This window comes from Tripterygium wilfordii, chromosome 21, assembly GCF_013401445.1.
Source record: "Tripterygium wilfordii isolate XIE 37 chromosome 21, ASM1340144v1, whole genome shotgun sequence".
Lineage (NCBI taxonomy): Eukaryota > Viridiplantae > Streptophyta > Magnoliopsida > Celastrales > Celastraceae > Tripterygium > Tripterygium wilfordii.
In genome coordinates, this window is record NC_052252.1 from 1633016 (window position 1) to 1659685 (window position 26670).

At 33.8% G+C, this 26670-nt stretch overlaps 4 protein-coding genes across 7 annotated transcripts; 2 read left to right on the top strand and 2 right to left on the bottom strand.

Moving 5' to 3' along the window:
• Window positions 1-82: 82 nt before the first annotated feature.
• LOC119988125 lies at window positions 83-3073 on the bottom strand. Of its 4 annotated transcripts, none has more exons than XR_005465546.1 (4): window positions 2864-3073; window positions 962-2169; window positions 501-560; window positions 83-420 (listed from the first exon to the last, which is right to left on the bottom strand). XR_005465546.1 is itself a non-coding variant. In XM_038833058.1 (2 exons), exons 1-2 carry the CDS (start codon window positions 2890-2892, stop codon window positions 1161-1163), a joined length of 1038 nt encoding a protein of 345 aa, XP_038688986.1. In that variant the 5' UTR covers window positions 2893-3073; the 3' UTR covers window positions 672-1160. The 4 variants fall into 4 exon arrangements, 1 of the variants encoding a protein (XP_038688986.1); XR_005465545.1 differs by having other exon boundaries at window positions 787-2169; XR_005465547.1 differs by having other exon boundaries at window positions 787-2169; window positions 2859-3073.
• Window positions 3074-11618: 8545 nt separating this feature from the next.
• On the top strand, window positions 11619-12539 carry LOC119988139 (auxin-responsive protein SAUR71-like). Its single transcript, XM_038833079.1, has one exon. It carries the CDS (start codon window positions 11903-11905, stop codon window positions 12344-12346), a length of 444 nt encoding a protein of 147 aa, XP_038689007.1. The 5' UTR covers window positions 11619-11902; the 3' UTR covers window positions 12347-12539.
• A 2340-nt stretch (window positions 12540-14879) lies between these two features.
• Window positions 14880-16510, bottom strand: LOC119988138. The gene is made up of 2 exons (XM_038833078.1): window positions 16205-16510; window positions 14880-15606 (listed from the first exon to the last, which is right to left on the bottom strand). Exons 1-2 carry the CDS (start codon window positions 16406-16408, stop codon window positions 15115-15117), a joined length of 696 nt encoding a protein of 231 aa, XP_038689006.1. The 5' UTR covers window positions 16409-16510; the 3' UTR covers window positions 14880-15114.
• Window positions 16511-22304: 5794 nt separating this feature from the next.
• Window positions 22305-24832, top strand: LOC119989701 (transcription factor MYB10-like). Its single transcript, XM_038835373.1, has 3 exons — window positions 22305-22443; window positions 23922-24051; window positions 24205-24832. The coding sequence occupies exons 1-3, from the start codon at window positions 22305-22307 to the stop codon at window positions 24830-24832; spliced, it is 897 nt and encodes a 298-aa protein (XP_038691301.1).
• Window positions 24833-26670: the final 1838 nt, after the last annotated feature.

Sequence of the window (26670 nt, forward strand, 5' to 3'; positions counted from 1 at the left end):
TTGGTTCATCTGCTCACTATGAGCATGCTATGCTGCTTTTGACAAAAATTCTCGCTTATGGCCGGACGAATGATCACGCTTGTTTAATGCATCTTTGAGAGATCACATATTCAGAGCGCTAGTTCAAGCTGACAAGACAATTGTAATGCAACCCTGCTAACCATGAAAGTGTCTTAACATACTCATGGTAAAGTACTTTACATTAATGTACACATTTGGTCCGACTCCCGTTCAGAATATGCAGTAATCATTGAAAGAGAACTGATTCTTCTGCGCTCGAGCTGGGAAATCTTGTGCTGATTCATTACCCACTCAAAACTACACAGGTCCAATTTACAGAGGAGTTGCAGATAAACAACCATAACAACTAAAGTTGACGAATCCTCTGTATGGGAAGCACTCAGGTTCAATATGTCCAACCTAATAACATGAAGGCAGTTCAACAGAGCGCAATACTATATGCATTAACAAAAAGTCGGACATCAACAGAAGTAACTTACAGTTTTATCAACTTCTTGTATTCTCTACGTGAATCAGATACATTGCCCTTCCTTAGTTCCCTGCAGATCACGTAAACATGTAACCATGTTTTCTTTTACAATTGAAACAGAAAAGAAAAGGACAATATGTATCTGAAATACTGGTTGCAATACTACATGCATTTTCACCACTAGAGAAAGAAATCTCTCCAAATATGAATTCAATGTATCAACACTATGACCGCAATGGTACAACTATCCCAACCAAAAAACAATAGCAATGCATACGCTAAGGAGAATTAGAAACCTTTCCAGGAGCTGATCGAACTTCCATCGAGCGCAAATACTCCATACCATCAACAGCATAGTGTAGTTGCATGCATTCCACAATATTCAAAATAATGGTACATCGCAGTTGGAGCTATAGCCTCTAGAATATGAAGGCATGGAACAAGGGAGTCAGGAGAAAAGTAGCGTCATACCTTCCCCGAGTGAATGATCCATATCTTTAATTCCAGCCCCACACCATAAACAGTAATGTCTTCCAAAATTCTCCAACCTTCAAGTGTGAATTCTAGCAGTAAAAGTAATCCCACTCCTCAAAGAGCTTGCTATTTGAGAAACAAAATCCATTTCCCTTCAACCACGAAATAAAGACCCAATTGCATACACAAAGAAGCTTCAGTTTTGCAGCACTCCATGGATTTCACGCATTAGTAACTTTGAGTCATCAACAATGCGTTTACTTTCATAGATGATATAGCGAAAGAGTTCATGCTTAGGTTCTGGCCTGAGATAACTTAATTGGTCAAGGGGATCTGTGATCACATATCTGCTGCAGATTTCCCTTGCTGGCTGTACATGCTTCAACCAGAAATCAGAAAGCGATAATCTCAGGACATCCCAATAATCTGCATCTCGATATAACCTGAAAAGGCTGCTGCCATTAGGGGTCCAAACATACAAATCCATCCAATCCCTGTCCAGTATTTCCATCAAACCCTGAGCTTGAGGAATATAATAAACAGGAATTCGCTTCCAAGGTGAAGCTTGCCTCATATCTCCATGAAAAAATGGGCACTTGATCTCTAGCACTCCTCGGGAAGGCAAATCATGCACAAACTTGTCAACGACCCCATCTGGTGAAGCTGCTAGCCAATCATCTTCTGGATTCCTATCATGATAGACCTGAAATTCTGGAAATAAAACTGTGTTTCCTGTTATAAGCTTGTATCTTTCGAGTGCTTCCTCTTCTTTGATGTTATTCCAATGTGTGGCCAAATTACCAGCAAATGGCTCGATTGCCCCAAGCTTCTCCAGCCAGAGCTGGACCCTCCTGCGAGGCCAAAAACCAATAGCCCCAGCAAAAGTGCTTGCCGTAAGTTTGTGCTTTCTTTTCTCTTGCCAATTTTTGAACCAATGCTGAAAACAAGGAGATTGGAGAATAGAATAACTTTTTCCTGGTGTAACTTTCTGAGGATTCTCAAAATGGTTTGAATCTTTTCTTAAGGGATAACTGAAAGCGTGATTATCACAGTTGAGCCTTTCAGTAGTTGGTTCAACAGAAGTATGGCTGAAATATGACCCTATGTGGCTGTAATCATTATCAAGCATAGCTATACTATGGCTACTTCTGGACTTCTGAAATGGCAGCCAGAACGTATATGGCAAGCAAGGTTTAAGTCGTTCTCTGCCGAAGAAATAGTAAAATATCAGTATAAGCAATGAAATCAAGAAAAAATTCTATCAACTGCAATATGAAATCAAAGACAAAATGTAGCATTGATAATTAAACATCTTCAAAGAAAATTAACAGGAGGGTGTACAAGCATGAGAGTATCAAAGCTTTGAACTTAATTATTACTCACTTTTCCTCATGTTTGGCTGAACTCCCCCTTATTAATAAGACCATGTCAAAATGAGTGTGTCAAGCTTTGAACTTGAAATAAAACGTTAGACTAAGCCTTCAATATGCCAAAATTGCAACCTTGCAGGGAAATTGATTATTCGATTATTCTTATAAATCCAATCCACCTACGTAGTCTAGCTAACATGTGGATTCATTCAGCTCATCCCAAATCTCTTCCAAAAAATTTACCAATTCATTCAATCAAATTTTTTTAAAACTTTTTCACTGAAGAACCCGTAGATTGAACTAAGCCCTAGCATTTAATCTTCCTTACTCTGTTTCAATTTTCAACAGCTTCAGAAAGAGAACCCAAGAAAACAAGAGAAAATTGAGAACTGGGTTTTAATTTAACAATCACATCCTAACACATAATTTATTTCATTTAAGACGAACAAATAGAAATTGATGAAAAGATAGCTACAATAAATCAATGTAAAAGTTAATGACTGAGAAGAAAAGAGAAGCATTGCCTAACCGATCAAGTTTGTGAGGGCTCCGATGCATAGAGATTCCCAGAGCCTCATACAGACAGAAAGAGAGGGGCAGTGTTTAAGGAATGAGAAGGGTTTTAGGCCATTGCTACTGGTTATTGTCTGGCACCAAGCGAGGATATCCAAGGCAGAAACCCTCTGTAAAATAACCCACATCCACGTGTACAGGAGAAGTGACGAGTTCCAAACCCTAAACCTTGGAATGCGATAGCCATCCTGTTACGAACCCTTGGACATTTTTATAGACTTGGGCCTTATCTAGTTGGATGGACTGGTTTTTGGGTTATGGCTAATTGGGCCCATCATGAGAAAGTATTAAATTAGCCTAGAAAGAAACTACACCAAAGGCATCGGAGAAGAAACTTGCTTGTTGTTTAGAGTTCTTGGAGATTTGCCGATTTCGAATCCGGCGAGAGGAGACCACTGATCGCGAATCTGGCAACGACACTAAAATTGTACATAGGTCTGGCAAAATTTAATGGATTGGTATATAAACAAAGTTCAATTCGTCTCACATTATAAACACGTTTTCATGAGTCTAAGAATCAAAGGTAAATGCCCATGAAAAACAAATATGTATGGGCTTGTGGTTCAGAACAGATAATATATTCATGTGTTTAGAATGGAAATTCCAACACGACCTATCTTACTTTGTTATTTCCTTTCCTGTACTTGTTTTGGACTTTTTTACTAGTACATTCTTGTCATCCATTTTTTTTTTTTTTTAAATCCAGTACAAAACGTAGAAAGAGATTGAAAACCCAATTTCCTAATTTGAATTGCTGAAGAATCTGTGAATTTAGGGTTTCATTACACTGCTTGTGTAACAAATCCAATCGATTCCACACACAGAGAAACAAAAACAACGAAGGATAAGGAAAGAAGACCAAGAAGATAAACTCCGAATATCCAAATGAATATGATTTTATTGGTTATTGTACATCACATCAACATATAACATGATCATTAAATAATTTCTCCGAATAAGATAAAAGAAAACACATGTTGGCATGTCAAAAGAAAAGCACAAATCAACACCCTAAACGAATGAATATCTCCATGTTCATATCTAAATTAAATGAATTAAAATCTTTCGAACATTAAGGTATGTATATATACTAATTAATTTATGATTCAACAAATTCACAGAACATTAGTTGAACAACAATCACGTTGCATTTAAGAGATCGTTCACCCATTAAGTAGTGGGTTCGAATCCTACTCCCTCCCTAAACCCCTGTTTCAAAAAAAAAAAACAAATTCACAGAACATTTCGTTTATAACAATTAATTTATCTATTTTTTCACGCGACAATACTTCAGAACAACACAACGACAACACATCAGAACAACACAATATTTACGTGGACGCATAAAAATTCGCCAAAACAGGTACATGAAATTGTTTCCATGATATATAGATGTAATAATATATTTGAAGGAGTAGTTGTGAAGTTACTTTCTTTCATAACTATAAACCCCACACAATGTTTCTTATCCACCTGACCTAATCTACCAAACCCTTGCGACTTCTCTTTATATCCAAACGACACAAAGGCTCCACACTCTTTTTGGCTCTTCATTATATGCTGAAAAAAGTGGACAAATATTATTACACACTTTGTCAATGATTGAGAAATCACACTACAAATTGTTTTGACTGTGGTTTACTTGAAAGGTGATACAATATTTCACCCATAAAGATAAACATCTATGTCCTCATCTTGTCCTCATCTTGTCCTCATCAAGCTTGACTCATCAAATCTGAATCTTGGAAAGTTGGAAGGAAATGTCAAAAATTGTGTAATCTCTTCTTATAATTATTTTTTTTTGTAAGACAAGAAGTTTTATTACTAAAAATAAAATTACAATACAGTAACAGAACCACCAAAATAAAAAAAAATAAAAAAAAATTGTCAAATACAAATCGTAGTTATAAATCTAACTCAAAATCAAAGATAAAAACAAACTGGGAATGCATTTCACAAGGAGTATATGTTAAAATCATTGTCCCATATTGGTTGAGTAACTCCTAACCGAGTGGTATATATGGGTCAAGTTCACTCCCTACATATAACAAAACAATTTCTCAAACCTAGTGAGTTGAGCTTTGACCCATTAGTAGTTGGGCTTTGCTCAATGAATTTGTGGCTTTGACCTTTAGTAGTCGGGCTCGGGATATATATACCTATACAGATGAAACAAAATCAAAATCTATGGTTGAAATCTCTTCCAATAATTTATTCTGCCACGTCATGCTATTTAAGTCCAAATAAGAATACTTAGTTAATCATTTCTAACTAGTGGGCCAATGAGAAGAAAATATTGCTGCACAAGTTTTGACTATTGCGATTAATTTATTATGAGTCAAAATTGGCATGTATAGTGGCTACTTGCGTACGGTTGCACTACCTAATCTTCGTACCATCAATTAAGTCCAAATCAATGAGTTCTAGTCCAAGCTTAAATTTTGACCAAAATTTTCTCTCTACTATATTTACTTCATAACTTCTTTGACCAACCAACTCCTTTTTAGGGTTAGAGCTTCTTCTAGGTGGGTAAGCTTGATTTTGACTTGCTGACTCACATACAATGCTTGATTTTTTTTAAAACATTTGGAACCCTCCAACCACTATTTTTAAAAATATATACACTTTATAAAGTCATAAAATTATGTAATAGCCACCGCTTAACACGTATGAATTTTCAAGCTAGGGATGAGAATAAACCTACACCTTCAATAAAGAAGACATTCTCTAAAGCATTACTATAAGATACGAGCTTATTGCTATCATGATCAAACTCACTTTGAACTTGGTCTAAACTCACTTTTATCTCTTTTATTGACTTAAAATCTTTGCACAATTCTACGTGACTCCATAAAATTATGCTATCATATACATTGAAAATAGTTTTATACATAATTATAATAATTTGCATTTTAGAATATATATATATATAGGACTTGTGGAGTTTTTTTTGTCCTGTGGGGTCCACATCACACCTAAGGAATTATCCGCTTTAGCAACCTACGCACCTGTTAGTTCAATCTTCCATGGGGTAGGTTGGCTAGCAAACACATCAACCTCAGAGATTTATTTCAGGATATCCCGTCCTTCTCATTGTTAAAATCCATGATTTCTTAGTGATGGAGTGTGTTAGTGGTATTTATTGAATCTTGATATTAAGTAGCTTCCGCGACGCCCAAGAGGCCAAGACAACACTTGGACAACAGTCGACAATTGCTGAGTTACATGGAGACACAATCGTGGGGTACACACGGAATCATAACTGCTTCAATTCATTTGTAACCGTATATGATTGGACTTTGGAGCCTTGGAGGCTCCTTTAATCTTGTAAATAAAACTAAAAGAAACAAGTTTCGTACATTTTTTTTCTCTTCTAAATTCCACGGCAATATAATTTGGATTAATAAAGCGAATTTTCAATTATTGGATTATTGAAAGAATGAGAAACCTCTTAAAAATTACCCGGTTAGGCCCAAGCAAGACCGATAACTCAGAATGCAGTTCGTCGTAAAACTTATTAAAGTGTGTTTTGGATTGATCGATTTGAAGGGAATAAAATAGAAGAGGAAGTGAATTTCCTTTTAAATTTTTAAAAAAAATGAGGGGAGGGATACGAAGAGAATTGAGGGGAATATTTCATCAATTTTTTGTCAAAATATTTTCTCCAAAAATGAAATTATTTGGAGAGGGATTAGGGAAAACTAATTTAATTATTTATAAATTAAAAACATATTTTGTTTAATTAAGTTCTTTCTTTTCTCTCTCTTCACATTCATGATTTACTTACTGTGGAATGAGTGTGGTGTAGGGTGGATCTCAAAAGTGGGCCGAGAGTTGGGCCGACATATGTAGAGAAAAGCAAAGGTAATGTCCTGTGGGGCCCAGTTAAAGACAAGCGTTCGTGGAAGTCCATGTCAAGCCCATCAATTGCGGTGTACGGAAAGCCAACCCTCAAAACAAAAGCAAGCCAAGTGGTAGGTCGGTGGCTTTAGTGTCTCCTCTCTCTCTCTGTCTCTGTATCTCTCTCTCTTCTGGTGTACGATGACTGTACGGCCATCATTTGTAATAAATAATCCGAATTGAATTCGTACGTCAACATCTTCATCTTGTGGGCTCCACGACATCAATTCTTGGCAACTTAAGAGTTGAGAGGTTTGGTGGCAATTTTGGACTTTTCTAGAGTTTAATTGTTACTTTTAATTCAACATCTAACTCCCACCTTCATTTTTTTTTCTTCCATTAATTACATCTAGAAGCTCCCCCCATCTATGATAAATTAATATCATGAATTGACCTTTCAAAAATATATTTTCATCCCAAGTACTAAATTGTATGACAATCTATACATTTAAACATATATTCGTTTTCAGAAGAACATCATCTTCTATTGATATAAGTTTCCATTTTTTTAGAAACCCATCTATATAATTGCACAATTTGATACAAAATCATCAAAAAAGAAAAGAAAAGACCCATGATTTCATATCGTAAATTTGATGTTTATATTAATGAGAGGTAACTCGATTAACAATCAACTGGGTTAGATATATATATGCCCAATGTCCGACTCCGATGATAAAAAATAAATTTTATGGTTCTTCTTTCTCATTTTCTTTAATTTTGACCAAAAGAAATAAATAAGAAGTTTCTATTATTCTAAGTAAACCATCTATACATATGTAGTATAGTTCGTAGATAGTGACCTTATAAGTGTATTTTTCAATGCAATTTCTCTGCAACTTCTGCTTGTTAAGTTATTCATCTATAGTTTGCTAGGTATTATCAATTAGTGAATTCAATTCCAACCTATATTTGGCCAATCGATATATATACTCTCTAGATCCTTGAAATTAACATCGATCATTGTCAATCTATATCATCAAGGTTTTGAATGAATGGATCGATATTTCAAATCTCACAATTCTAAACAAAATATCTTCTTTTTTTCATGTTTACTTGACCAATACATGCAATTATGGATTCATAATCTAATGTCTTATGATTTTGGGTTTAGATAGGTATATGGTTTAGTAAACCTACCACACTATGTCATGTGCTAATGTGGTGCACCAGAATTAATGGGATGTGTCAATTCACAGGCGGCTGGTATTTTTTGGAATTCGAATTGCAAATTATCTATATCCCGTCTCAATCACCATGCATTGTTACCAACTGTTAATGAACTAGCATCATTCTATTTATTCCGGTATACCACATCAACATATCACATGGTGTGTTAAGACCATTGAAAATTTTCTCATTTAATTATAATGAAATTAATCGCAGGAATTAAGTTGCCGGCATTTTTGTAAAAGAAACCCTCACTAATGCACACTTTCTATTTCTAAAAATCTAGAGGCTCCACAATTCGTTTAAAATTGTATACTCTACAATTTGAATTCAATGGTTTGGGAGGTGTGTCACATCATACTACATTTTTTATTTTTTCAGTTTTAAAATTGTCGATTTCCTTCTCCACCATTAAATGTGAATTATACATTTTAGAATTGTGGAGCCCCAAATCAAATGTTTATATATGTTGTCACTCTCTCCAAACTCAAAAAAAAAAAAAAAAATTCAAAAGTGCTCGAGTCAAAATATGCAAAGTCTACATTTTCTTTCTTCTAAAAAAACACACAAAAAATTAGCTACATAAATAGCAAGACAAATAGTACAATAATTATATCAATGAATCCACTTGCCATGCAATTTCTGAACTAAAAAATAATAACCGTCACTTTTGATTACTTTAATTTAGAATACTAATTAGTAATCCGGTTTGACGGTCCAGATCAACCGACTTGTGTTAAGTCTCTAGCTGTGAGTTGTGACAGCTATTGAAGGAATCATATCCAGTTAAGAAGAGGTCTCTTAGTGTACAATTACTCATACGCGGTCTGAATGTCTTAGAAAATGATTGTATTCACATTCACAAAATTCAAACATTGAAAAATATATCATATTTAATTATTATTTTTATAATTTTTTACTTATAATAAATAGTTTTTTCTTAAAATGAATATTGAAAGATTCTAAATAACTAGTAAAATTGGATTCCCCTGTTAGTTGGTTTATTTTCTTTTATTTTAAAATAATAATTAAGCTTCGTTACAGGTTGTACAGTTTGGTTAGTTTAATTTTCTATTTCTCTGTTAAGTAGCAGTGTTGAACATACATTAAATAATAAGCTCAATGTAACTTTGATTAATAACATAAAATTATGGACCGAAAACATTCTTGCCAGTTGAACAATTAATTGATTAATGCATTACAGATTTAAAAAGTCATTGTATGTAAACAAAAACGTAATTAATGCATTTTGAAATTTTTTTAATTTAATTCACTACTAATCAAAAGTTTTTTTTTTATATATATATATTTAGTAACAACTTATCTTGAGCACCACTTGGGTGATCGTAGTAGCGAATCTCTTTGAGGTCAAACCGTATATACTCGAAAAGTATTGAGTTCGATATTGGCTTTCCCTTATCTCCTATGGACAATTGATTTTATTAATTGATAAACACACATATACACATACAACATATATACTTACATATAATTACACTAATTAACATTAATTTTGTTGCTTCATCGAGGACGTATATATTGGTATTTGGTAGGATCAAAGTAGAATATTAGATTGATTAATCAGGGTTTAATATTTGATTAATGAAGAATGCTTGCCTTATCAAACAAGTTTCATTTCCTTCCATCATCAACTTTCAATGGATTTGTTTGACAATATCATCACTTGCACTAACTATAGTTGCATGTATACATACCAGAATTTGCAAGCATACCTCCTTTATCACTAAGCTATCATCTATAGGGGCCTTAGCGGGTGATTCAGAGTATTTCCCTTTCCATGATAAATCTTACATTCCATCGTTTTATTGGCCGACATTGATCCTTGTTCTTTTTTGAGATCATATCTAGTGTTTAGAGTTTGTCTCGATTTGATACCGCACTTGCGGGTAAAAAGATCATGTACAAAATAAAAAGCATATAATAAAGAAAGATATGAAATGATGGTGGCTTAACTTTACACAAATTAAAAAGTAACCAAATCCTCTATACCCAAAACTTGAAGGTCCTCAAATGTGTGCTCCAAAACATGAACCTCATCACTTGCTTTTGCCTCCTTTTATTCCCTTCCAAAATTTTTATTCCAAATTCAAAAAAGCAAAAAAAAAAAAAAAAGGAGTAAAAGAAAAGAAAACTCAACTTTAATCCATAGCCGAAAAGCAAAAAAACAAAATCCGTATCATCATCAACTTTCAATGGATTTCTTTAACAACATCCCCCACTTACACTATTTATGTTTCCCATATAAAGGTTGATGTTGCATGTATCATGCATATACATATGATGCATATATATATATATATATTATATACATACACTTCGAATGAATTTGCAACCCTGTCAATTTCTGATTCTTTTATTTTCTAAAAATTTTAAAAAATATTCTTCCAAATGCTAATTTCAAAATATTCATCTCAGCACAACGATATTCTATAATTTATTTGGTATTTAGAAACAGAGAATCTGTCAAAAAACTTGTGAATTTTATGTATTTGATTGTCTGGTTTTTAAAGAAAAGGAAAAATAATAGTTTTTTCCTCTATTTTATTTACCTTTGGTTGAGCGCGTGTGTTGGACGCGCGTATCGGAAGGGTGAGATGAAGAAATGACACGTAGGCAAGGAAGACGAAAGGCGTGGGTGGAGTCACGGAAATGTACTGAAACGGACTACGGAAAAAAGAAGAGCCTCCCTTTTCCGACGATTGCGCTCCCAAACGTTTTCCTCACTCTCTCTCTGACTGAAAATTTATTGTCATTTTATTTTTTTCCAAATAACTACACTAAAATGAAAAAATACGATATTTTTTTGAAAGAGCATAAGTCCAAACAATTCATTCCATGAATCATGACAGCAAAGTTACACTTAGCTTCGTGATAGCAGTATAAGAAAATACAAATCAAAGTCAAGGAAAATACACACGAGGACTCAATAACAATAAAAAAACAACAAATGTAAAATAAACAACACACATGGATTGTATCTAGTTTCTCGATTTTCCATTCATTAAAAGATACAAATCTCCACTAGATCTAGGAGTCTCGTCACTATGCATCATATATGTGTCGTTGAAACACACTAAAAGAATTGGTGTGGTAAAGAATCCACGATAGATGGATGAGAAGATCCCAATTTTACCTCCATAAGAGACGATGTGGTGAAGAAATCATGAAATATTTTCTCATTCAACAAAAACTGAAATTTCACATGTAAATTTCGGAAAAGTCATTAAGGTGATGTAATGTATATTTTTTTTTATTTACGATATTACTAATTTTGAGTATAATCTAATCTACCATAATATTTGACTATTTTGATATTTTCTTTTAACGTTAACCTACTAGACAAATCTGAGAGTCAACAAATTGTTAGACCTTACTAGATATGATTGAGATTGAGAAATTTAAATTGGAGATTTTTGTTACCATGAATATCATTCTAAATAAGGTAATACGTTTTGAATTTCAATCAAAATCTCATTCATGCATAAATTGTGCAAAAATGAACAAAAACATTTAACCTTCACCCCTACCACAACATTCACCACCCCAAAATTTTAAATTCTATTAAAAATCTATAAATAATAACACTCACTAATTGTACCTGGCAAGTACTCCTACCTGTACCTCTCCTTCTCTCTCTATATTTATCTCTCTTTCTCTCTCATCATCACCTTTCAATGTGTTAACCCACCTTTCTTTATTCCCTCTCTTGCTATTTCTATATATTCCCTCTTACCCTCCCCACTCTCTCCATACATACTGATTCTCTTTCTACATCTCTCCCCGTCTTCTTCTAAAAGCTTCAAGGAGTTAAATTGATCCATTTCGAGTGAGCTTTTCTTTCTGGGTGTCTTCGATTTTACTTCAAGAGGGTCTCAATTTTTCTGGGTATCTCTTAATTTGTGAGATGAAGCAGTTGATACGAAGATTGTCCCGGGTCGCCGATTCCTCGCAGTACAGCCTGCTCCGATCCGAATCACAGACCCGGCGTGGATCCGGGTCTTCGAAAACTGCGGCGGCGGCGGCGAGGAGAGCTGACAAGATAGTTAGGTGGAGGGCCTCGTCGGCGAGAAGAATCGGGCGTACGAAGTCTGTCCCGCAGGGTCACGTGCCAGTGTACGTCGGAGACGAGATGGAGCGGTTCGTGGTGAGTGCGGAGCTCCTTAACCACCCGGTTTTTGTCGGGTTATTGAACAAATCGGCTCAGGAATACGGGTATGAACAAGAAGGGGTGTTAAGGATCCCCTGTCATGTGCTCGCGTTCGAGCGAGTCATGGAATCGCTCCGACTCGGTTTGGAGTCACGTGACCTCCAGGATCTGCTAAGCTCTTGCTTCTCTGATGACTTATGATACCTTCTATGGTGTTCTTGGTAGAACCGTAAATTAGGTGGGCTGTCGGGGTCTTTTTGTAAATACGACCTTTAGCGACAGATGGCAAAACAGAACAGAGAAGAAGAGATATAAATGTTTTTATTTTGTTTTTTTTATTTATTTTGTTAATTTTGTTGTTGCTGATGTTGGTTGGTGTAAAGGACTTTTTTTTTTTTTAAATGTGTTTAAACATTCATTCTATATTAGTAAACATTACAACTCTTCATTCTATATTAGTAGACATTACAATTAGCACTTAAAAATTTACAAACTCGAACAGAGGAAAATACGGCAAAATTTTGGTGAACTACAGCTATCAATTAAGAAAGAAAAGTTATATGTATTTTTGAAGGTTTTCAAACTTTTTATATAATTATGAAACAAACTGTACGTCTGTTTTGAATTTACGACAGAAAGAGATAGTGGTGTAGTGAGCTTAAACTCATGTTCTATCCAATTTCCACCGTGATTCAAGCTATGTCTAGTTGGAAAAGATTTGTCGCAATAGGAAGCTTCGTTTCGATAGGTAGACCGTATGAAACGATAATCTTTGATGTCGGATTGCTGTAAGTTATTTCTATGAAATAATTTTAATTTTTTTTTACCTGATCTGACCACCAATGACTGAGATGAGACATCCATAAATTTTAAAGGGCGTCCGTATAAGAGAAGCCTTCTATATTTATAAAAGACGGAAACTATATCTTATGGCTTAGTTGTTCTCCTTTTTACTCCTATTTAAGCAGAGATGGTTGATTTATAAGTGCTTGAAAATTTAGGTAGAATAAAGTACCGTAATACCACACACGAAAATTAACATAACAAAATCTAAATTATATGTTATATTCAATTTCAACATTTTAAGAAAAAAAGGTTCTATACATGACAAAATCACAAAAGAATAATCTCTAAACAACAATCATGTAGGATCCACATCAAAAGTAATGATGATTAAGCAACAAGATTAAAAGACAAAGGAGAGCGACATAGCGCTTAATCCGGCAGTTGATCAGTCAGACAATAATGATTATTAAACAAATCATTCAAACTTGACAATTACTTTTCATTAAACAGGCCTCATCGATGCTAATCATCACAACAAACACTAAATCAAACAAGGTAGAGATGGTAGCTAGGATTTGGATTCTGTAATCTCTTGTCAACTCCTACCATGGACTGTGAAAAAATGTTATGGACAATAATAATTACTACCAACAATTTACAATAAACTGGCCGTTTCGCCTACACAATTTGACTCTAGAACAGGTGAATGCCAATATCAGACAATGCTGAAGAATAAGTTTGGATTTGCACGACTTTGTACTTCTTGGGTCATTGACTCATCGTCATTGATTCTTAGGCCTATAAAATACGTTGATTGTGTGAGAGGGATTGAAGCTTTATGTATATGCTACTTGGTTGGGTTATGCTAATATGATGTGTGTGAAATCTGCAAACTTTGCAAACTCATGAAGAATATCACTGGGCAGACAACTTCTTACATCTCTTCGGTTTGGGGCTCGCTGCCGTTTTTTTCCCTTCTCAACTCGTCCTCATCTATGAACTTTCTGTATCTGGATTTTTTTTACTACACCAGTGGATGAAACAGAGATCCTCTTTTTCTCTTGTTACTCTTGATCTTTGCGTGGCATCAACTTGGTTGAATGATTCCCTTTCAATTGATAAGTTGTCAAAAACTTCTTTTGGAGAGAGAGCGGAGAAATAATCTTGGTTTTCAGCAACCCCCATGCATGAAATGCTTGAAGCCATTGTTGAAACGGCAGGATGATAAATATGCTTGGAAAGAAGATTGAGTTCCCAAAGGACTGAAGTAAGTGCACCAAGTAAATTTGTGAGTTCCAAGGCTTTGCGGACTGAGAGGATCTCTGTGATCTCAAGGTGATTGTAGATCGACGACGTCTTGAGATCGTTGCAGTTCTCTCTACCTATTGAAGTCAAGTCAATCGAGGAGTCAATTTTGGTTTCAAGTACGTACTCTTGTGTAGGTTTGTGATCTAGGGTGTCCTTTGTATGCTTTATTTCCTATATTCGATTTGAGAGAGGGTGTCGCTCATAGACTCGAGGTTTTACCTTACTCTTCTTGACAAGGGCTTCTTCGAGAGTATCTTTGTCAGCTCGAGGGTTTTGCGGACCAAGATTACATTCGTGAGCTCAAGGTGGTTGTACATTGACAGCATTTTTTCGTAAGCTTGAGATCGGTGCAATTCTCTCTACCTGTGAAGTCAAGTCAATCGAGGAGTCGATTGCGTAAGGATTCAATGCTCTTTATGTACACCAACACACCTTTTTAAGGCAGCAGCACATAGAGGACTGAATACACCCAGTTTGTGTGGCTTGAACTTACGAAACCTAGGCAATGGAACAGTACTACTTCATCCCTGAAACAGATTTCTGCGCAATCTGTTGTTAAGAGCTAAAAATCCCAAAAAATATTCAATCACAAACCCAAAAACAAAACCTGATATCATGAATAGAAGATATTAATCAAGGATGGTAACAAAACAACAAAGAGCACAAACTTTCTATCAAACTATGCTGATATAATCAGAACATACTTCTAATTACATATTGTTCTTTCCCTGACAATAATATCATGCTGATATAATCAGAACATATTCATTTTCTAGTTACATAACTTTTCTTTCCCTAATATAAATCCAACTATCATCATTTACAAAAAAATCCCAAAAAACAAAGCCTAGACAATCCTCATCAATCATATGGAATCAAATCGAAATGTTAAGATCAATCTTCGGCTTCTTCATCGAGGGCATTGGAACGACAGAGTTACATCTAGGGCATTTAGGGTTACTTTTCATGATCAAAACATAAGATAAGCAACCGGGACACCCAGCTGCAATTGGTGATGATGATGTTACCAACTTCTCATCATGAAGATCTTCTTCTAGGGTTTCTCGGATTGAAGACGAGGAAGATGAATATGAAGGCGACGGTCGCTTCTTGTTAGGCTCTACTTTCTCTGCCCTTTCGAGCGCGGATTTTACCTTATCGAGAGTGCATACGCTTTGGTAGAAACTGTTTCTTGGTGGTGGTGATGACACCAATTTCAGCTCCAAAGAATTTTCATCAAATAGGTTTAATGGGAATTTTGATGGTGATGGTGGGAAGTTTAGATCTTGAAGCTTGTGATCAGATGATGATGATGCTGAAGAAGGTGATTTTGCTGAGTTACATCTTTGTAGGTACACCTTCCCTGACTGAAATGGAGCCATAACAACATAACAATAAAAGCAAACGAATCAATTTCTTTAAAAATATAATTTCAATAAAGTGATGGGAAACTGAAGAGTTCATCAGAATTCATTGGAGCCACTAAATGAGCATTGAATAACAACACTGAAATTAGGGAAAATTCAAATAGTCATGCAATGAATTACTGGTGCTAAATTGCTACTCAGAATTTAATATAAATTCATTCTTCAACATATCAGAGGATCTCTCTCAGTGGTCCATTCAATAAATCCTTCTATTACCTCTTGGTTTCCATGAATCCAAAGATTTTTACTTGATTTTATTTCATCTTTCATCAATTTCTCAGTAACCAAACAGGGTTCAAAACAGAGTAAATAAAAATCAAACCCAAAAATGGAGAAGAAACATAAGCATGGTCCATTAAAGATCAGAAATGTTTACGACCCCAATGATGCAATAACAAATAAAGAATCAAACTTGAAAATAAAACAAAGAAGATATAATATCATTGCATACACAATTTCCTATCACTTTCTCCTCTGTTTTCTCAGGAAACAAACAAGACCCAGACAAGAAAATAAAAACCCTAAAATAGTGAAATACCTTCAAATCAAGACGCTTTTCCCACCCATTCGGCACTTGCAAATCCAAGTCCAACTCCTGGGACTCGTTTTTCACGAACCCACAACCAAGCAAGTCTCGAGTAATCAGAGCCGTTGATCTCCCATCCCCTCCTTCATTCCCCACCGTCCGATCATCCTTATGCCCACTCCTTACCCGAACAAGAGAACTCACATCCGCAGCCATACCACGCACAAAGATAAGCCTCTTCTTCCTCTTCCTTCTGCTAAAATTCTAGAGAGGAGAGATGGGTTTTCCGAATTGAGGAGAGACAAAAAGTGGATATCCAAGAGTAAGAAATGTCAATATATGGGACGTCATGAATAAATGTTTGAATTTATGATTATTATTACTATTATTATTGGGTTTTTAATAAATAAGGGAGATTTAATTTTTGTTTGATTTTGGTGGGATCTATTAAATGTTTCATTTATTGTTTTTGCATTTATTTATGATGTATATATGAGAAAAGTCTGAGCAAGGATAATTGAATTCAATGGAAGGAAGGCATTACAAGTAATTGGTATATTTAATGCTTGGAAATATTAGTGGAATTTTATTTTATTTATTATTTAATATTTATTTTAAAAAATCAGACAATTGGCAATAAGAACACTTTGGACAACTTAATTGTTAAAATGTCATGAACATTTTTAAAATTGTAAAAAAGTGTAATTTAAGGGTAATTTGGTCATCTGACTTAAGATATTTTTTAGTTTATACCTACAATACCCTTCTTCTTCTCCCTCCAACTATCCAACTCTAGTGTGTCCTCTCTTTCTCTCATTCTTCTCTACTAAAAGTTATCTCCTTCTTTCTCTTCTTCTTCTTCTTCTTCTGGTTCTCGATCTGAATTTGTTCTTTGTTGCCTTCTTCTCCGTTTTTGGCCGGGTTTCTCCTCTCTTCATCGCCTTCTTCGTCGTTGCTCGATCTGGATTGCGTCGAGTTGCTCTGCTTCGTTTTTGACAGATCTGGACTATGCTTCGTTGTTCAATCTGGGCTGTGCTTCGTTTTTGACAGATGTGGAGTATGATTCGTTTTTTGCAGAGATGTATTACTATAGTATCACTAACACCAAAAAACCACTAAAATGATACAATTAAACCAGTATGCATACTTCATCTTCCTAATTACTTTTCCTTCCTTGATTTTATTTTCTTGGTTACCTTTCTTTTTCGTTCTGGAAAAACATTTACAAGTGTAGAGATGTATCACTATAGTATCACGAACACCAAAAATTCATTAAAATGATACAATTGAACCAGTATGCATACTTCTTCTTCCTAATTACTTTTCCTTTCTTGGTTTTCTTTTCTTGGTTTGTACATCTCTTGCTCGTTCTGGAAAAACATTTACAGCTGCAGAGATGTATCACTATAGTATCACCAACACCAAAAATCCACTAAAATGACATAATTGAACCAGAAAGACATGTAATGCAATCAAATTTACATTCTAACATTTGTATCATCATTTTATGAGCAAAAGATATAAATTGAACACTAAATTGGATCTTCTATTTAAAAGTATCACTATTGTATCACAGTTCGTGGAGAGAGAAAATCAAATTTGAGGTTATTTTGGTAAAAGATGATCCACAGTGTACTTTTTTAAAAGGATGTTTTAGTGGTTGCACTTTTTTACAATTAAGTATAATATAGTGTACCGGCCTCCAAAAATCCCTTAAAAAATAGGTGAAAGAGTGTTTATCACACATGATATGCTGTAATAGAAATGTTATAGTCAATCCTTAACAAATGCCCTTAGGGCGCCCGTTAACACTACCCATTTATTTATTTTGACTCCATTAATTGGCGATAATTTGATATTTTTGCATATTTAATTATTGTTATTTTTTTTTTGTGAAATTCATGGGTAGTTAAATTAAACCTCTATTGTTGCAATTTAGAAAGTAAATAATTTGATTTTAATGAATTTTTGATACCATGAGTAATTCATGAAATTAATTGTGTATGTGAGAGTGGTGACTCAAACCTTTCTAATTAATTGGAATTATGACTGACACCTACCAACTTATTGGTGATTAAGGGGTCATGTGATTCGAGTGATGTTGATGGCTCTCCAAGAACTTGTTTTCAAGGTATTATAATTTTTTTGAAAAAAATAATGATATTAATTTCTTTTTTCAAAAAAAAAAAAGGAATTCAATGAGAATATTAAATAGGGACAAAATATCTTAGCCAAAATTATTTAAACTCAATTATATAAAAGTCAAAAATAAAAAAAAATCTCTCTCTACATTTACTTTCTGTCTGCATATTATTATTATCTGTTTTTGGCAAATGAAGATGCAAAACATTTAATATACACCACATATAGAGTCCTGATTACAACAATAAATATGGTGATATATATGATGTATACCTCTTCAAAGTTTCCAAGATGAGGAAGTCATTATACCTTTCAAATGCTTATCTATCTAAAATAGGATTGGGAGAGGAGCAGTGCACTATGCACTGGTTGTCCAACCGATGCAATATTTTGGTGTATCAAAGAATATTCAAAATCTAAAAATGTATGGTATTTAATACTACGAAACAAGGATTTTTTTTTTCCAAATAAAAATTAAATTTATTGTGATTGGACATGACAATTCTAGACAATACATAATTTTTTTAAAATTTATTTAGGTGAATGAATTTATCATCTAAAATAACTATAAAAATTCTATTTTTTTTATTATTTATTTAGGTGAATGATTAATACTCAAATTTAATGTCTTCCTTGTTGTTCAAGACAAGGCATTGAATTTGGCATATTTAATGCCATCTTTTTTTGGTAGTAATATTTATTTTTGTTGGTACGTCCAAATTAAAGGGTCTTGCAATTAATTTATCAATTTTCTTGGGGGTTCCATTTGCGTACCTTTGATTCATAGGTTACATAGGTGTGATGTGTAGACCATTTGTGTACATTTGATCCATAAAGTTTTCATACAACATTTAATGTCATTTGAACTCCCAAGAGATAGAGAGAAAGGGAATAGATGCATGATAGATCTCTCTCTCCCGCTAAATATATTTTTTTTATTTAAGTTTTTGATTTCTTCTTAATCTTTTACCACTAGAACTCAATAAAATTTTCTTCACTAATTTTGTGTTTGTATTTTAAGAAATTCTGATGGAAATATTATTTAAATTTGATGAAATCCAAAATTGTCTTTGGTATTGGTGACGTAATAGGTGGTAGGATTGATGTCAAATAGTGTCATTGGTTTTGCTAAGGATGTCCGGTTTTGCTAAGGATGGCATGCACAGTAGAATACGTGAGTTAAAAGGGGCCTCGAGGATGTGCTCGAGGGACCTCTCAAGCGCTCAAGTCAGTATACTTTCAATTTACGAGTGGTTGGTGCTTGGATCTCTCTATTTCTCAAGTAGCTATCAAGAATGTAGGGTTTAGAATACTTTACCTGTAGCAGGAGATCCCCTTTTATGTGAGTTGTAAGAGTTCTAACTTTGGTAAGAGAAGATCCCTTCTCCTTGATGTTAGGTAGATTTACAGGAAGATCAATCTCATCCTGATTCCATTCTTAAATGGAGCTGATCTTCTTCAGGACTCTGGTTTTTCACGAGTCTCCGAGGATAATGCTCGGTTAGTACCAAAGGGGCATGTCAACCTTACCGAGATGCTCTTTTCTCGATTGTCGTGCTTTATATGAGTCATTCGGATACTTTCCTCGGTTGGGCTTGTCGGCTCTTCTTTGTCCATGTCAATATCATTAGAATTTATTATTGCTCTTGTGTAATGTTCGGATTATGGAAAGGTAAAGCAATAGCTAGTCGTGTAATTTTACTGCAGTAGCGATTTGTCCAAGCTTCTCGGCTCTTCTTCACTCTCCGCTCTTTTGAGTATATGAGTTTTGGGATAATTCACCAAAAATTGTCTTCTAGAATTCTACCGCATGTTTGTAATCTGGCCATATCAGAATTTTGGCCAATTGGCTAATCCATAGAGATAAATACACCAAAAGCCCAAAGCAATAATCAAAGGGATGGACAAAACTTGGGAATAACAATTGGGATTCGGTTGTGCTGTATTCGGGGATTTCATTTGGAAAAGAAAATGTTCCATATTAATGAATTCGGGTCCATAATTATGGGTTTCAATGTATAAGATCTTGTAGCACTTACCAATGAGACCATTCCGATTAGTATTAGACAGAAGAAATCTATTATAGACACTAATATAATTAGATCTGCTCTTCATAGACATACTTGAAATTTACAATCCCAGGTAAGATTGGTTCAGGATCATGGGTTCCTTTTCTATCAGATTGGAAGGGCCCCATTGCACAAAACGTACTTCTAAGTAATTGTACCATACATGGATCCTACATCTATCTATATAAAGAAGAAATCATGTAACTGTAACGAGGGGAATTCATATTTGTACAAATAGTACAACGAACTTGAAACGAGTATGAAAAAGTTAACGATACTTCTTTATCTTTTGAGTTGTTCTATCGGATTGGTCGAACATGATCTATGATCTCTACCTAGACCTGATGAAAAAAATGGGATCACTTATTATGGACTCGGTTGAAAATGATTCTGATCTAGTTCATGGCCTATTAGAAGTAGAAGGCATGCTAGTGGGATTCTTGTGGACAGAAAAAGATTGCAGTCAATTTGATAATGATCAAATGACATTGCTTCTTTGGCCCAATCAAAGGAATGTCTTAGATATGATGCAAAATGGATCTTGTTCTATCGTTGATCATAGATTTCTCTATGAAAAATACGACCCGCAACAGAGCGAGGAGGATTTATTCAATCACATAGTTTGGACACGTCCTCTATAAGTGCATCACACGAGTAGTTATTGAAGCCTGGACAAATCGCTACTGCAATAGCTTCTTCTTCTTCTTCTTCCTTCTGCATTTGGAGAAACTGTACAATTTTGTCTTGATTTGAGGGGGTAGTTGTTGTAGTTCTGTACGTTCTGTTAGAGAGAGGTTTTAGTTGAATAGATATGGAGGAACCTGGACCTTAGAAGTTAGAAGGGATCTAGTTGCGCATGTGAATCATATCTAACGAGTGCTAGGTTGTAATTTTCTAGAAGGTGATAAAATGGAAGATTAATTCATTAATCATATTTAACGAGTTCTTAGTTTGTAATTTTCTAGAAGGTGATAAAATGGAAGATTAATTCATTAATCATTTAATGAGTTCTAAGTTGTAATTTTCTAGAAGGTGATAAAATGGAAAATAATATTGCCTTAATTTTGAGCCTGTAATAGGTAAAATCTATGAATCCATGCAATAGCTTGCAAACCAGACGTGTTAAGAAAATATATAGTCGTTTTATATCCGGATTCAGTAAAATTCGAGCTCACAATCTCCAGAGAAGGAAAACTTCCTTGTAACCGCTAGGTTAGAATTTGATTCCTCTATTTACACATTATATGGTGAATGTGTCTTCTAATTTTAAATATTTGGACTGGCCTTTGCTACTAGATCTATTATGTTCAGTGCAAACCTACATCGTTAATGAATTTCTCAGGAGAAATGGTTGATAATGTTTGGAGGATTTCACCTTGTAAGGCCTAATTTTAATGTTTTAATACATTCCATTATATTTTGAAAAAGGTGTAATTCCATTGTTTTAAAAAATATATATAATTAAGAATGATAAGATAAAAAATATCGACAATAAATCTTATTAAAAATGACTCTTTATATACTAATTTCGGATATGTATTTTTTTTCAAAATCTAATATATATATCAAGAGAAAAAACGGTTTTGAAATTTCGTTTAAGGAAAAAAAAATAGTTTAAAAAAACTAGCGATGTCATCAATGATGTCAACGCGTGTGAGAAGAATTTGACGGGTAGTTTTAAAGAAATGTGGATATTTTTGTTAAAAAAACAACCAATGATATACTTTCCATGCATGTCACATTTGATTCAACATTGCCAAATTAAGTTGGGATGAGTTAGGGTAGATAAAGCTGAGATACCTAGTACTACCACGCTACCATATATATATACATATATATAGTGAGTAGAGATAGAAGAGAGAATTAGTGAGTGTGTTTGTCTTAATTAGAGAGAGAGGAAGATGGGAAGAGGAAGGAAGCCTTGTTGTGTTAAGTCAGAAGTGAAGAGAGGTCCATGGAGTCCTAGTGAGGACCTTAGGCTTATTGAATATGTTCACAGCAATGGACATTCAAATTGGAGGACACTACCGGAGAAAGCTGGTATATATTGATCCTCTATATATTGAAATGGGTTGTTTTTGTTTTGCATGAAATCATTTTCACTTGTCGATGTACGGTTTGGTTCTGATAAATTTGTTTTTTTTAAACTGGTCGATGCATGATTCGATTATGATAATTGTCGATCTACAATTTTGGTTCTGATAAATTTGCTTTTTTTTAATTGGTCGATGCGTGGTTCGGTTATGATAATTTTGTTTTGATTATATGTGTTCATTAGGCTTGTTAGATTTTGTTCTCAATCAATAATGTTTATTGATAATTGGATTATTTATGTGATCGATTAATGAATGTTTATTATTTAATTTCCACATATTTCTAATTTCTCTCTATGTCAATCTTTGTACTGTTTATAATTCGTTTCTAAAAAAAATTCTAGATTGTTCATATGAGGATTTTTTTTTTCAATGAACCTAGACGCTTTGTTGGATTATTTATGTGATCGATTAATGAATGTTTATTATTATTTTTCAAATATTTTTAATTTCTCTTTATGTGATCCATTAATGAATGTTTATTATTTAATTTTGACATATTTTTAATTTCTCTCTGTGTCAACCTTTGTACTATTTATAATTACTTTCTGAAAAATTCTAGATTGTTTATATGACGAATTTTTTTTCAATGAACCTAGACGTTTTTTTTTTCTTTTTTCTCTTGGTACTAGTAATGAAGAAATTTTTATATATATATATATATGGAGAAACATTTACTTTTTTAATCAGTGTCTTCAAAAGAAAACCTTCTCAATATGGGGTACTTGCATTCTCCAAAGTTGGGGTATGCATCACTATCCCAAAATAAAATTAAGTATTTTATACCAACGAGTGGTGGTTCGGTTGGTAATCGACTGGGTTAGACATATGTGTGCCCAAAATTCGATTCCAAGAAGCAAATTTCTCAATGGTACGGTATTTAAAAAATTTTTTTATTGTTATCCTCCCCCATTTTCTCGCCCCTCTCCCTTTTTTCTTTTATATTAGAATATATTAAAACATTTGATTTGGTGTTAAAATAGAAAATGTGGTTGTCGTGGTTTTAGAATATAGATCCCCTAAAATAGGATTTTGATTAAAATAGGAAAAAACACGTATCCAAAATGGGGCACACAGTCAGACTTGCCTTTTAGTTGAGGGTTTTCGAAAAAAAATTCTATATTTATTATTTTTCTTTAAAAACCCTTGCAAATTAATTTTTCTATAATTAATGAGAAATTAATAATATAACATCTCATTTTTGTTAAACCATCACACCCATGTATTTAAATTTCTTACGCCAATAAAGTGCAAAAAAAAATACAAATTAGGAGCTCCCACCTCAATTTTGCAAACATAGGATTTGATGCATTATCAAAAAAGGAGCTAAACTAGTTCTATTGTTTTAATTTTGGTCTACATGGCATGCTGTATCATATGCAATCTCATTATTTTTCTGTCTTTTTTTTATATTTTATTTTGTAGGTCTACGACGATGCGGAAAAAGTTGTCGTTTAAGATGGCTTAACTATCTGAGCCCGGACGTGAAGCGGGGAAACTTCACCAAAGAGGATGAGGACATAATTATCAAACTGCACGAAACTATGGGAAACAAGTAAGAATTCTATTCAAATCTCAATAAGTTGACTCTTGTTATATATATATTTTTCGATTAGGAATCCTATTCAGAACTTAACGTATGGTCTTGTATTGCATAATACCCTAATTTTTACTTACTGTTTTATACATTTGTTTTAAAACATTTTAGATGGTCAACAATTGCATCTTTTTTACCTGGAAGAACTGACAATGAGATCAAGAATGTATGGAACACTTACTTGAAGAAAAGAGTATCCAAGGATGACACTAATTCCTCCGCGAATAGACAAAACCAGTCCTCCTCCTCCTCCGCGTCCTCTTCCTCTTGGACCACCATGCTCGAATACTCGACCGGTGGGAAGAAAAAAGATATTGAAATGGGAAATGTGATTGGAATGGATCAACCATTCTTCAACCAAATTGTTAGCTCCAACATGGGCATGAGAGAGATGCATCCATCTTTATCTTCCAACAATTCAATTCTCACCCATCAAAAACTATTTGATTTGCCAAACCCAGGATTTGATGAAGCAATGGAAGCATTTGATTTCAACTTCTGGGGAGATTATTATGATCAGGATAATGAAATCTCCAACCTTTTAGGGGAAGTGAATCAACCAATCAACACAACAACAACAAGAAAAGAAAAGGTGTTGGAGAACCCATTAGACCCTAGTAGGGATATTTGGAAGATAATTGAAGACATGGAACTAAGTGAGCTCCAACGCCAAATTGATGAGGCAGCAGCACAAACCATTGAAGAGAATGAAAGGAAGAAGTGGATTGCTTTTAGCTAGACCAAAGCCTTCAAGAGCATAAGTTAATTTCTATTGAATCCCAAAGTTGATCAAGACTTTGGTTGTCTTCATCATGATTGGCCTTCATGATCAACAACAATAACAATACTTTCTGATTGTTATACCAGAAATCATAGCTAGTTATAATAAATTACTTTGTTGGAAAAAAAAAAAAACTTTCATGGATGATGGAATGCTAATAAAATTTTCTAACTTTTTTATTTAATTTTATTTATACACAATAATAATATATTTGTTTTAATGGACGATGGAATGTTAATTTATTTTTCTAAAATTTTCTATTTTTAAATTTAATTTTCTTTATACACATTAATAATCTATTTTTGGGGATTGTTCTAATTAACAAGACTACTTTCACACCAATTGATACTATAATAACTTGATAAAGAAAAACATGATAATTATTTTATTTTTATATATTCTGAATATTGGGTAACACCGGATGACTCATCACCAGAATCTAGTAATCTAGAATTAATTCTGTTTGCATGAAGCGTGGTAGCCATGAAAACCCTTAACAGAGTTACCGGTCATGTGAAGAATCTCTTCAAGATTCAAGGCTCGTTGGTGTTTGCGGATTTGGATTTGGATTTGGAGATGGAAATGGTAAGAGGGTGCCACGAAAACTACTTTCGTGTCAATGTTTGGATCACATGTCATACTACTTTCCTGACATCATTGGTTTCCTTGGTCATGTTTCGTTAGAGTAAAAGTTACAATTATTTCACATTGTATAAATTGTATAACATATTTAAACTAAAAAAATAACACTTTAGTTTGAATATCCAAATTAAAAACTAAAAAATTAAAATAAATTTTTTTTTATGGGATCAGATTTAATGAAAGAGAAATAAAATAATATAACAATGATATATTTAAAAGATTTAATGAAAGAGAAATAAAATAATTAACAATGATATATTTAAAATACATAATGGTGAGATATTGTCGAAATCATGAATTTTCAAAAGGATATTGTAAGTATTTATTTAAAAATAGAGGAGGATTCCAAAGATTTCTCTTTTTGGAAGGAAATGAGAATTCCTATTTTTGGAGGAAGCCAACTTTCTATGGAATTCAAGATTTCAAGGATTTTACCAACCAAACATAGAAATTATTAACAAAAGGAAAACTCTTATTTTTGGTAAGTTGGATTCCGTGAACCAAACGACACCTAAGATTATTTAATCGGACCCTATTAGGACTGGTAACCTGAAAGTCAATCAAATGTACACCTCTAAATTTAGCATTATGTTAATCCTATAGATCGAAATTTCAACACAATATTACCTTCACATCTATTGATACTTTTTATTTACACATACATATTCTTAAATTCTAGAAACAATTACATATAATGCACAGATTTACATCTAGTGCATAATAACCTTTGATGAGTCTTACATAAACCTATCTATACTCTATCCTGAGTTTGCCGTGACGATTGTGGATTAAGAACTGCATCAACGACAAGTTCCCCATCCTAGGCATTCTTGCTTTGAACGTCTTAGGTTCGATTCCTGTCGAGGCAGTACATAGAACTACCACTGCTTATTTGGCATGCGTGGTTCAATGGTGGAGTTTCGTCGAAAAACGGGTTGGCTTGCGAGGATGTGGGTGAGAGGAAGAGAAAATGTGTGGGGTTATCTCATAATTTTGGAAACTTCAAGGTATTTATAGAATCCACTTTTTATTTACACTTATCTCACCGACTTTACATTTCTGCGATTATAATTCCAACATAGTTACGACAATACCATTACGAAATTTAGGTTAATATTACCTTCTCAATTTAAGTCCGATTTAATATTCGATCT